This window comes from Anabas testudineus, chromosome 17, assembly GCF_900324465.2.
Source record: "Anabas testudineus chromosome 17, fAnaTes1.2, whole genome shotgun sequence".
Lineage (NCBI taxonomy): Eukaryota > Metazoa > Chordata > Actinopteri > Anabantiformes > Anabantidae > Anabas > Anabas testudineus.
This window is the reverse complement of record NC_046626.1, coordinates 16738208-16750733: the sequence shown is the minus strand read 5'-3', so window position 1 is coordinate 16750733 and position 12526 is coordinate 16738208. Positions and strand designations below refer to the sequence as shown.

Here is a 12526-nt window from a genome sequence, read left to right as displayed (position 1 = left end):
CCACAGACAGCTTCATCATTTGTATTTGTAATTTATTCAAGGATGCAAACAAAAAGTTATTCTTTTTGATTGTGCTGCATTCACTTTTATTGCTGCGTCTTCCTCTACTTGTGAAATATCCAGTAATTAATGTAAAAGTAATGTGGAGCGAAGTCATTGTAATGTTCTGTAAAATAGTTAATCTAATGTTATATATTATTATATATTCACGGTGTCTCCTCCACTTTGTGTTATTTCTTTATGTCTCCTTTTAACCGTGTGCCTTGCTCAGCTCAGAGTTTGCTGACATTAACAGAGAGAGCAGGGCACTTGCCTATCTGGATGTTGTGAGAGTCGGTGTATCTGACCCGTCATATCAGTGCCAAGCTGTCAGTGCTGACAGCAGCAGTGAGGAACCAGCTGCAGCAGCACATCTTGATAATGGAGCCGTGGCAAGATGGTCAGCGCTACACTGCAAGGAATGCCAGACTCTCTGATAATGGCTGGGAGAGTTTAAGGAGGAGGGACAGCTGATGACTCCGGCAGGTGACCATGCCACTTATGCTTCCCATAAGAGTCATGGCGAGAGTACAGGAAGTGTCTGCTTGGGTTTGTGTTTGTGTGAGTAAGGGTTAGTCAGCAAATCAGCAGGATTTAAAAAAGCATGTGAAAGCAAATTTAAATATGAGTGGATGTTAATCAGCCAGACCCTATAAAAGACAAAAGGTTAAAAGTCACTGAGAATCAATGCAGATATACAGTAAGTGCATGCAGTACACATACAGATCATTTGCACAGGCAGACGAGAGAACACCCAGAAACACAAGTGCACACACATAATCAGAATAGTTTCACACTGAAAGGGAGTGTGGAGAGCAAAACAGAATTGTCCTTCAACCATTCACATTACTGTGCTGGCAAACATCATTGCTGAACTGCCCTTGACCGAGACAGCGAACACCTGCATGCGGCTGGCACTGAACTTTGACCTCCCCACTCGATTAGGGGCACGGACGGCTGGAATTTCTCCACATTTATCAGCCGAGTGCATTATTGCTCTGTTCACACACCTTGGGGCCTTGTCTTCCAGGGTACCCAGGCAAACCAGGAACTCCAAGTTTTCCCTAAAAAGGAGCAAAGAAAAACAAAAACAAAGATGCTGAATTTTCATTGTGTCACCAGAGACTAGAGTAAAGGTCACAGAAACACTTGAAAAAGCAATAAACTTAAAACTATAAAGTTTTACTTCTGGTGTAGGACATTTTTCAAAATCATGTTTCTGAACATGACGTCATCGATGCAGAAGCTTTAGTGCTTTTCAACCAAATGGGAAATCACTTTGGTACATTTTAAATGATGTATGTTTATTAGGAATTACACATATCTGATGTAACTACCCCGTGAGCTTTTAAGCAAAGGTTAAATCATCAATTTTCTAGTGATTAGAGTGAGAATCCAATAGCTTTAACTCAAGTTGTTGTGATATTGCAATTAATTCTGTCCAGGGTCACTACTCTAATTTTATTATGTAATTTAAGCCACAAACAAGTCTATTTGCTCCAACAGACATCACTATTATCTTTATTCTTTCATGTGAACCCCCGTAGATGTTGTTTTAAGTTTTAATACAAATGGTTAGAGTTTAAATAGTGCAGTACTATGAAGCAAGACACTGTGGCAAGATCAAAGCTCCATGGAGAGATGTTGGCAACATAAGCCAATTAAAATTGTACTGTTGCAGAGCTGAAGGGACAAGGAGAAAAGAATCTAAGCTTTAACATAATGAAGATAGCTACATTAGCCACAGTAAACAATTGTCCCCAGACTTGTGTATTTCCATTTCACCTCATTAAATACATCTGCTGTTAACTCCCTGTTACTGAATGAAAATAGCAGCCTTGACAGGGGTCTGTTTTCTGGTCCAACCAAACAGTACTGGAGCAGCCCCGGTACTCCCACATCTGCAGTATATTTCTAACTATCTAAATATTTCATTGGTTTTTAAAGCACTTTGAATTGCATTTGTAATAAATAATGCTGTGGAATTAAACTTGAACTCCGAGTTGAACTCTAGTATGCTATAAAAACACATGAATCAATTAAAAAATAAAGAAAACTGGTTTAAAAAACAGTATGAACAGGTATGAATAATTCACCTTCTCTCCGGCTGATCCTATGGGACCAGATTCTCCACTGGGCCCTGTTTTGCCTTTGGGGCCCTCGGGACCATCCTCTCCTCTGGGTCCTTGTACGCCACCTTCACCCTGGATACAGAGACAAATGTGAGCACAGAAACGTCCTCTTCTAGACGTCTTTTTTTGCACTTATTTCTTCAAACTAGTTTTAGAGGTGGTGATTCACCTTGTCACCCTTGATACCCATGTCTCCTTTGAAGCCAGGGAATCCATCTTCTCCCTGAAGATAAAAGAGATTAAAGTATTATTGTTTGGAGCCAAGTGTTTTATTCAGTGTCACAGAGAAGAAACTAATACGGTTCAGTGAGACAGTTCAAATCTAACATACTTTAAATAGAAAAGAGGAAGGCTGACTGACTGATGACAAAACAACAGTAATAGTGAAAAGGTTGGCATGGTGGTTTTACAGAACTGTTAGTGCCCCTTAGAACAGATTAATACTGACACCTAGTGGCCACTTCAATTAAGCATTCACATATGCAGCTCTAACATTGTGTTTGTGTCTCAGTATTATTCTACTGACATCTTGTGGCTTAAATTCAGAGTGCAGGTTTCACTAGTTGAGGTAAACTGGGTAAAATATATTCTACACTTCAAATTTTTAAACATATTTCAAGCATGAAACCATCACAATATTCTAAGTTAAAAACACGATAAAACATGATGAACATTTAACTTCAAACCTTATTATAGGTAATATACTTTTCCCACATGACTTTATGCCATATAAAAGTATTAAAAGTGAAAGAGCTTTTGACAACATATTCAGTAATTTTAGGTGATCTCTGACGAGTTTGGATTTCCAGATTATTGAGTGGAAAAATGACACGGTGGCACTGAGGTAGCAACATTCAACCACAGCTATCCAAGAAAACAATGGCAGTAGATTCACTGCAGCCGCCCTATAAACAGCCTCATTCCAGTTTAATGTTTCACACTCCATTACAGTTCAGTGGCACGAGGACATAACTGCCAGCCTGATGGGCCTTTAGGAGTTTTTTCCACTTGTTAGATTCAAATTTAAGAAGGAATTACAATTCTGATCGGCCCATTTATAGACAACTGACATCTGTCCACTGGGCTGAGATTGGAGAGGTGTTTACCTTTTCTCCTTTGTCACCTTTGAGGCCTCTGATGCCCTCAGCACCCTAGAGAGTTAGAAAAACCCAGTGAAGATGAAAAATTGACATTTATTATGGCTTTATTATGGTTTAACAGAGCGGCATAAGTAATAATGTGCTTACTTTCACACCACGAGGCCCAGGGTAGCCAATGGATCCCATAGGACCAGGATGACCCTAAAATAAATCAGCCATGTGATCAGTGAAGCGAATTGTACAACAATTTGGATCAATATTTATTGTTAAGACATATGGGACAGAGTTACACAAAACTACACTGGAAATTACCTCATAATGGTTTAATCATGTGTGTTTTTACATAATTAACATGACAGGGAACATATTAATTAAATTAATTAAATGGAAATCCTAAAAGAAACACATAGTATGTGCTGTCCATGCTGCCACTGTTAAAACTGGGTTTACATCCAAATCCTCAAATTGTCCAATGCAAGTAATAATATCATTTTCATTATTTGTCAAGTACATAAGGGTTTTAACTTTACTGCATGAACTAATATATTATAGTAAATCTAAAAAATAAAGCATGTTCTATTTCAGAGTTACCTGATGTTACCTATACATGTTAAACATTTGGCATCAAATACTAATGCTAAATTCAATTACTTGAATGAAACTGTGTTACTTAACCTGTGCTGTAACATAAAACAAAAATGTTTCAGATGAACTGTAATTACATTCTCCACTGTAGAATCCAAATGAACAGCTAAACCACATATGATGATACTTACAGCTGCTCCTTTCTCGCCTGCAGGACCTTCTTTTCCTGGGTGACCCTACAGCAGCCAGAGAGATAAGTTAATACCGGGTGAGCATGTTGTGTATGTTGTGCATGTCTAAAAACAGTCAGGTGGGTTACTTACAGGAGGACCATCGGCACCAGGAAGGCCACCTAAGCCTTGTTTACCTTGAGGACCCTACAAAGAGCAAACATTAGAAATAAATGAGATAAAAGTGACAAAAGCATTTAAACATATTTTCAATTACACACAGTAGTATGCATATTGTATGTGTGTGCTTTAGCTGTCAATGATTTGCAGAGGAGCCAGTAGATGCAGAGAACTGAGACTCAAAAATCTGCAGAATCACTTATGAGGTCCTGACTGAAACATTCACTTATTGGGGTAGCAGAGCTGTGGTGGGGGGACTGACAGGAGGGCGGAGTTTTGTGGTGGAGGGGGTCTGTCTATACTTACTTTTTCACCAGGAGGCCCAATTGGACCTTGAGGACCAATAAGACCCTGAAAAACAATGGCAACAGATGTGTTGTTAGACATATTTAGCTGTGTTTTACAATCAGACTAACATGATGAGAAGGTGATGCCTTTCAGGTCTGTTCCTACGCTCACACATCTTCAAGACTTCTTGAAAATACACACCATTAAGATTTAGGTTGTTAAAATTAATACAAGAAAGCTGTGTTATTTCTCTTATGGGCCACTGCCTTTGTTGGAAGGCATCAGTCCCTCTCCAGCCATGTAAAACTAAAATGAACAAGCTAGTTTTTCAACCTGTACACCATTAGAATAGGTCCCTGCTAATACTTTCCAGGGGAATTATGCCATCATGTCCAGTTTGTGAGCGTCATTAGGACTGAAACTCTTACCTGGCAATGGTCATTTACCCCTGGCCATAATATTGGGAGTACTGTTTTGGATTAGAGATGACTCCATAATTGGAAAATGGAACATTTTAAAAATTTATTTCTAACTTAAATGTCACATTATTACTTTGTCTCATCTAAGCAGGACAGAAAGGCTGTTTGTGTTCTTGTAAGTGACAGCAGAGAAACAATGCTAGAGAAAAACCTGTAAAGTCTGTGGAAATTCTCTACTACACATTGGTAGAGATTTAAGGAATGAATGAAAGAGAGAAATAAGAAGTGATTAAGGAGAGTGAAATATATACACGACTGAAAATATTTGATTTAAAAAACAAAAGTGTAAGTCATCATTACATGAGTTCATAGTACTCCCTGCTGCACAATGGATAAGGCAAGGAGGAAAATGAAAAGGACAGATTTGAGGCAGGAAGGAAAAAGAATAAGAGACATAAAAAATGGAGAGGCTGAAGAATGAGTGGGAGACTGCAGGAAGCACAGAGAAATCAGGCAAAGTTGCTAAAAAGCTTAGAGACATAAAGAAAAGAAACTCACATGTGGACCAGGCAAACCCTGTTGTCCTGGAGGCCCTGGCTCTCCTTGTGGACCCTGACGTAACAAAGGAAAAGCAGAGGATGCAATCAAAAACTTCAAATCGCTACAAGCTATTGCTGCTGATAAAAACAAATAAACAAACAAACAAAAAAACAATATATGTATGTTTTTTGGCATTATCCAAAATCAGGATAAATAAATAAAGACAACTGTATTTAGGTATATCCTACAGTGCTACAGAGCCACCTGGTTACAGAATAAGACCAGTATGTAAAAGAAATGTTGATGTTTGGTGTCCCTGACTACTTTCTGCTATCCCACAATGCACTGCTCACCATTATAAAGACAAGAAAATTACCATTGCACGTGTCGTTTGTTATGTGTGATGGTGCAATATATCGCTGATTATCGAATGTCCGAAATCATTAGTGGACATACAGTGCAAATGCCTGATTAAAGAATGTTTGGGTGCCTGTATGTGACTGTAACAGGGTGCAGAATACAAAACTGAACTTAAATTACGAACTAAAGTGGAGTCGATAAAGATGCCTTAAAAACATCTATTTCAAAGAGGCCTTTCTGAGTACCATAAATAAACCCTACTGGGCGCTCTACTGTGGATGCTTTCAAGTGTTTGGATTTTTCAGATCAATGCCAACTTTGTTAATGAGAAACACACCAAATTTCTATTGTCATGTGTCCTTTCAACAGCTGTTTGCTTCTTTGGCTCAGTGACTCAGAGACCACAGACAACACGTGGGCTTGTCCAGCCGTCATGACCAATTATCTGTTACCCTCATTCAGATGTCCCACTGAAACAGTTCGGGAAGCTCAATGCGTGATGGGACCACGAACAGACAGGCTTTTCTTTTTCATCCTTTATCGCTACTCTTTATTATGGCCTATTCAAGCCAGCAGACTTTGTTTAATGGGAAACGTCTGAGAAGTATGATAAGATACTCCCCGCTACCATCCACCATCTCTAATCAGCAAATGAGCTGTGACCTCCAGACGTAATGTTAGTGTTTAAAGGTGTACATATTACAAAAATAATAAACTCACCATGTTTCCTTTGGGACCAGATTGCCCATCAAGTCCAGTAAGACCCTACAGAGATGAAAATTTGGTAATTGAAAGTTTTTGTCACACATAACATGTTGCATGGGAGCTAAGTGTTATAGGAGGTGTACGTACAGGCTGTCCTGGAGGGCCTGCAGAGCCTCTGGGGCCAAGCAAACCTCGAGGACCCTGTAAATCAAGAACATTTAAAAGTTAAAAAAAGATGCAATCATTTACAAAAGCCATTCAAGTTAATTTGAACAAAACAAGGCACTGCATGACATAATGTACAGTACGTTAGAGGCACAGTCATTGATCTGACTATTTTAAATACTGACCTCATGTGGTTACATGTGGGAACTGCAGTTGCAATTCGGACAAATAAATAGAGTTGTTTCATATCCCAAAATCTTAAGTCCTGAACTAATCAATGTGCTTTGTGCACTCTTTCATCTTCTGACACTGTGTGATGAAATACTGTGCAACCGTTTCTGTAAAAGGACACTGTTGTTTGGAAAGAGAAGAACCCATTGCTCATGCCACTCTATGGTCCATTTGAACTGAACTAGGCAGATTATGGCAGTTTCTCTCGGGTAATGACAGAAAAACACATTTCCCATTTCTATTTTCTGATCTATTATTCAGAGCCGTTCTGACTAGGCAAGGTCGAGGCTACAAACGCAATGGTTGCAGAATGTTACAGTTGTAAGAAGAGTGGAGGGCGAGGCTGAGCGTTTAAAGAACTGGCAAAATGAACGCATGGGAAGGAATGAGGGGATGAGGCCTGTGGCTGCAAAGGAAATGAGTAAAATTATCTTTTCCTCATATTTGTATCTAATTAATTAATATTAAAGGCTGCAGTTTAACAATCCCGGCTCCCTGTGTTATCAGATCACCTCTAAAATACACTATAATACTTACGCCCTCTCCAGCGACACCTCTCTGTCCAACCTGGCCATCTTCACCCTTTAGTGGTGAAACAATAATGGTTTAGTGAGCAATAATGTGTAACTCTGAAGACTGCTAATGACATGGGAATTTATATGGTGGCTGAGATACTACTTACTCTTGGTCCATCCTCTCCTGGAGGTCCTGGAGGACCTGTAGGACCCTGTTCTCCCTGGAGAGAAAAGATCACAGGAAGAGTAATAACAATAAAGAGGGGGAGTGGCAGGGTCACAGGAGAGTCCACAGCGTTGGGAGTTTACACAGACTTCGTTTCTGTAACTTACAGGGGGAAAGAAATCTAATTTTTACTTTTTGAAAAAACATGCTATTAGTTAAAAAAGAAAAAGGAGCATCAAATATGAACGACACTCTGCCTTTAATCTACAGAAAGTATGGTCACCACAACTGGCACGGACCTATACGCTTTCCACTATTTTTAGAGCTCTATAAGCACTGCCCTACGCCTGGTGGCCCTGTAATTACTCAGTATAGGATAAGGCATGAAGGCCTGTCTAGAAATACCCCTCTGTGATCTCTGTCCTCGCTCTTTCAGCTGTCTACACAGGCCCAAATTCCACAAACACCAAACTCAACTCTCCACATGTGCCTCCAGGCCTGGGTAAAGGCAGCCCAAGTGGTCTGGAGTGTGTCCGCACCTCTCATAAGTGGGTCAAACACCCTAATGAGTTCCACTGGTTCACAATTCATATCTTCAACACTGCAGTGTACAGGAGATGGATGGCAATTGGCCTTTGAACTAATAATCGGCCCTGACGCTGCTGTACGGACACGGTACAGAGCGGCAGTGAATGGACTAGAAATAGAAGAGACTGTAGGTTCTTATTTTTGGAAATGTCTGTAATGGTGTTGACCTTTCTTTCTTATCATACTTACTCTGTGTCCCTTTTCTCCAGGAAGACCAGGGAGGCCATCAAACCCTCGCTCACCCTGAAACAGGATGGTATAAAGCAGTTAGTTCTATTAATCAGCACGACAGGTGTAGATTTTTCACTTTTCACGTGCAGTACTTTCAACTGACACTGGTTCACTATACGACTTGGGTCTTTTACCTTGGCCCCTGCCTCTCCTGGCATTCCTCGAGCACCATCAGCTCCATTACGACCCTGGAGGACGAGCAAATATCATGTCAGGCTACATAGAAGTCACAACCCAAAAAAATACTGAATTATCCTGAGAAACTGTGGAGAATAAGCACAGAGAAAACGCTTTTTATTTCTAGTTCACATTTAAATAAACACGACTTCATGAGTTTTGACTATTGAGTGCTTATTTGACTTGTTTGAAATAAGGCCATGTTTGAAAGTAGACAGGCTTTACTGCATAGCACTGATGTTTAGACTCTTGTTAGTCTGAAATAAAAGAAATGTGGAAGTTTAAAGTTTTCCCTCTGCTGCAACACAGTTTTGCTCTGAAGGAGATGAATCAGCAACTGTAAACAGGACAAAACTTATTCTTACCCTCTTTCCTGATTTTCCTGGAGGCCCTGCTGCACCCTGAAGACCTCTGGGCCCCTATAGAGAATACGTACAAATGTAGAGTAGACTGATACACAAGTGGGATAAAAGGAAGGTTATTGTACAAAGGAGGGAGATACCCCACCCAAGTCAACAGTTGTAAAAAACATATTTCCAATTGCTTAAACAAAAACATATATTTGTCTCACCTGTGGCCCTGGGTCACCGCTGTCACCTTTAAGTCCAGGAGCACCAGGACTTCCCTACCAAAAATGATTCAACTTAATATATAACATAATTTATCATAATATAACACACTAACACAAATTTAGCAAGTATATGTAGAATTTAGTCATTTAATCATTTGGTTTAGGAAATTACACTTAAATGCTTGGAATAAATACTTTTACGAGGTAGATCTAAATCACATAATGTGTTCCCTTTTGAATTCACGGATGGTGTGCAGTTCAGTGGTTTGACTGTGCTTGTGTGTCAGTGGATGTTAAAAACCATACTCACCAGAGAGCCAGCTCTTCCTGCCATGCCCGCTGGCCCTGGAGGCCCTCTCAGTGCCAGCTGTGGGTGAGACAGGAACAGACCATAAAATCCTACTACTTAACAAGTAGACACTCTTGTATGTATACCTGTCTACACCAATATTTCATTGTTGGCTTCATTTTTAGGCTTTTCTGACTTTTAATAATTAATAATATCTATTTTGCATTATTAGTGTTGCGAAAAGAATGTGGAATAGATGATAACACACCACATACAGTGTATGTTCCCTGCAACAATGCATAGTTATAATGTAGAAACTGACTGAAAATATAATTTTCTAATTGGACTTAACACCAAAGAGGGTCTGTAAATATTAAAGATAGGACCAATAAAAAGCCTCCTGCTCAGCCACTGCATAGCATGGAGCCTAACAGCGTGCAAACTTTACTTTGTTCTTGTTCACAGCTTACCACTCTGGTCTTTGTTCCTGTTTATGGTTGACCACAAAGTGGTACTGCCAAAAAAGTTGTCTGGAATTTATTGCAGACCGATTACTGTACGGCTGAATTTTCTAATTCAAAGGAAAGCCATCCATGCCCTAGATTACTCTTAAGACATCTTGGTTACCGGATGTGGCTTGTGGTTGTTTTTTCCAGGTGTGGGGTAAAAACAAAGAAATTTAATTAAGTCGATTATATAATGTCAGTACATTCCTGTGACTTTATTCTCTTGGCATAAAAAGACACATATAGAAATATGACAAGTACTAAACATCAGTTTTGGCAGCACTTCAGCGCCATAAAATATTGTGAACATGTGAATATTCATTATTTGTGTGATGCCTTATGAGCTCCATGTGTTCTAGTAGGTCACACCTTTCTTAAGTCATATATTTCAACCTGTTATCACCACCCCTGAGTGGGTGTGAACATCTGTTGTGGCTTTATATCCCTGACCTGACAAAGGTTTATATTTTGGAATTCAAACAATGTATAGGATGAATGGGGGTTGTGAATGGTGATTCTTTCCTGGGAGTCTCGTACTCACCCTAGCTTGAGATAGGATGGCCTGAGCTTGAGCTTCTTGGGCTGTAACCACAGGTCCTTTGTGTGCCTCACCACCAGCGCGGAACTGTCAACCACAAATCACAAGAAATGAACACAATTAAAAGCAAGAGGCCTTCTCGCCGTTACAGAGTGCCATCTAACAGTCTCCCCTGGTGAGTGTGGTCAAATTTTTTGCTGTGTAAAGCTGTCACCATGCCAGACACACTTCCACACATCTATATGGTGGTATACAAGCAAATGCAGCTCACACAGACACATGCGCACACAAATATGTGCCACCAAGCCTTTCAAACCCTCCCTCACACTTTCCACTCCACCGCTCTGGCTGACATTTACAAGGTAGGTGATATGTAACCCAAAGAAAATATGGTTATGATCCTTTGGCCTAGTGGTGATGTTCTTAGGTAAAATTTATTAAATCAAGTAAGTTCACAGGCTAGTGCTTGGCATCTAGGGAGTACAGTAAGTGAGGGAAATATGGCAGCCCAGTGGGCAGCAGTAGGACTTACTGGAAGCATCAGAATGGTACCTGGAAGCCCAGGGACACCGTCTGACCCAGGAATACCAGGACGCCCTGGAGGACCCTGGAGAGTCAGAGGAGGGAGACAGAGTTAGTAAGTAAATCCAAAAATGTGTCGGTGTCAGTGTGAGTGTGTAATGCAGTCGGAGCCCAAACCACACCAAAGTATATGTGATGCCCTTTAACTACAGTCATGCGGATCCTCGTTGACTGTTGACTTATATACCTGCGCATTATTTTACTAGGAGCAGTTAATTAGATGTGCTGAGCAACACATATTTTCCCAGCAGACAACATGATTCATTTGTTATTTCTCTCTAATCCCCTTGAGAAGCTCTGTACATTGAAAGGAAGAAAGATTTGATAACAGTACTAACAAGAAAAAACAACAAGCAAAGACAGTAACGCTGCAGAGACTGGAAAAATAATCTACGCACAACAAACCCTTCTTTATCTACAAGACTAATTTAAATGGCACTGTGCTTTGCTACAGACTGCATATTTGTTGCTTATACAAAACAGATAATTGGCTAATCCTAATGAAAAGAATGTGACAGTGAATTCAATTATGAGTGAAGACAAAGCATGAATTTTCATTAAGCTCGCCTTGAGATATTGCCTGCAGGAGAGAATTGACTTTATAGCAACTCTAAAAATCCACAGCTGTGGCACTGTCAGGCTATGATGCCCGTTCGATTCCACAAAAACAAATAAAATGTTTAATGGATAAAACATGTAGAAAAAGTTCTATCCTATTCTTAGATGCTTAACCTGATGACAATTAGAGGCGTAGTGAAGTTCTTAGGATTTATCCTCAGAGGAGCACAAATGTCTGTGCATCTTTATGGCATAAGAAATCTTTATGGCAGTTTATCCAGTGAAATATCTTGAAAGTTATTTTACTTTGATTCAAAGAGCTGGGCCACTAGCATAAATAACACAACAAAGACAATGAACAAAATACTTATTCTAAATAATCAAAGTATAAATACGTTATAACATAGTGTTTGATTCATAAAGACAAAAAACTTCAAGCCTAAGTAGAAATCATTGTTTCCAAAGAAAGTAGGATCTATTTAACAGTCATGTCATGTGCCATAATCTCAGACTGCTGGCTCAAATTGATGCCATGTGTTCCCATTTGCCTATTCCCAGACGTGGTAAATACCCCTCATCCATTGCTGTTACAGTAAGCATAGCGACATCTAGCGTTAATGACTGTCCCACACGGCTCATGGTGGGAGACGGTGATCATGAGAGAAATGAGATTATCATATAATGAGTATAGGCGGATACTGTGCAACGGAAAACCACAAGACTACAGAAACAAGCCACATTTAATCCCCCCCAGTCAATCCGCACTGAAACTGTTTCTCAAGGGAGGAAATGAAGGGAGGAGAGAGACTTCTGGAACAAAATATTTTGATCACTTTGGTCCCGTGGAACAATAAGCCTTTTGTACTTGTGAGAACTTATGGAAAAACTTTT

General features: G+C 39.8%; 1 protein-coding gene across 2 annotated transcripts in view; it reads right to left on the bottom strand.

Moving 5' to 3' along the window:
• LOC113172376 (collagen alpha-1(XI) chain-like) overlaps positions 1–12526 on the bottom strand; it is a 69900-nt gene that overhangs the window by 30490 nt on the left and 26884 nt on the right. For both annotated transcript variants that reach the window (XM_026375316.1, XM_026375314.1), the window contains 20 exons: positions 11028–11102; positions 10499–10582; positions 9473–9529; positions 9163–9216; positions 8957–9010; positions 8549–8602; positions 8373–8426; positions 7597–7650; positions 7452–7496; positions 6666–6719; positions 6534–6578; positions 5472–5525; positions 4513–4557; positions 4180–4233; positions 4048–4092; positions 3419–3472; positions 3278–3322; positions 2341–2394; positions 2136–2243; positions 1050–1103 (listed from right to left, as the gene is read on the bottom strand). In XM_026375316.1, the coding sequence (XP_026231101.1) occupies positions 1050–1103; positions 2136–2243; positions 2341–2394; positions 3278–3322; positions 3419–3472; positions 4048–4092; positions 4180–4233; positions 4513–4557; positions 5472–5525; positions 6534–6578; positions 6666–6719; positions 7452–7496; positions 7597–7650; positions 8373–8426; positions 8549–8602; positions 8957–9010; positions 9163–9216; positions 9473–9529; positions 10499–10582; positions 11028–11102 (1143 nt within the window). The remainder of the gene's footprint in view (positions 1–1049; positions 1104–2135; positions 2244–2340; positions 2395–3277; positions 3323–3418; positions 3473–4047; positions 4093–4179; positions 4234–4512; positions 4558–5471; positions 5526–6533; positions 6579–6665; positions 6720–7451; positions 7497–7596; positions 7651–8372; positions 8427–8548; positions 8603–8956; positions 9011–9162; positions 9217–9472; positions 9530–10498; positions 10583–11027; positions 11103–12526) is intronic.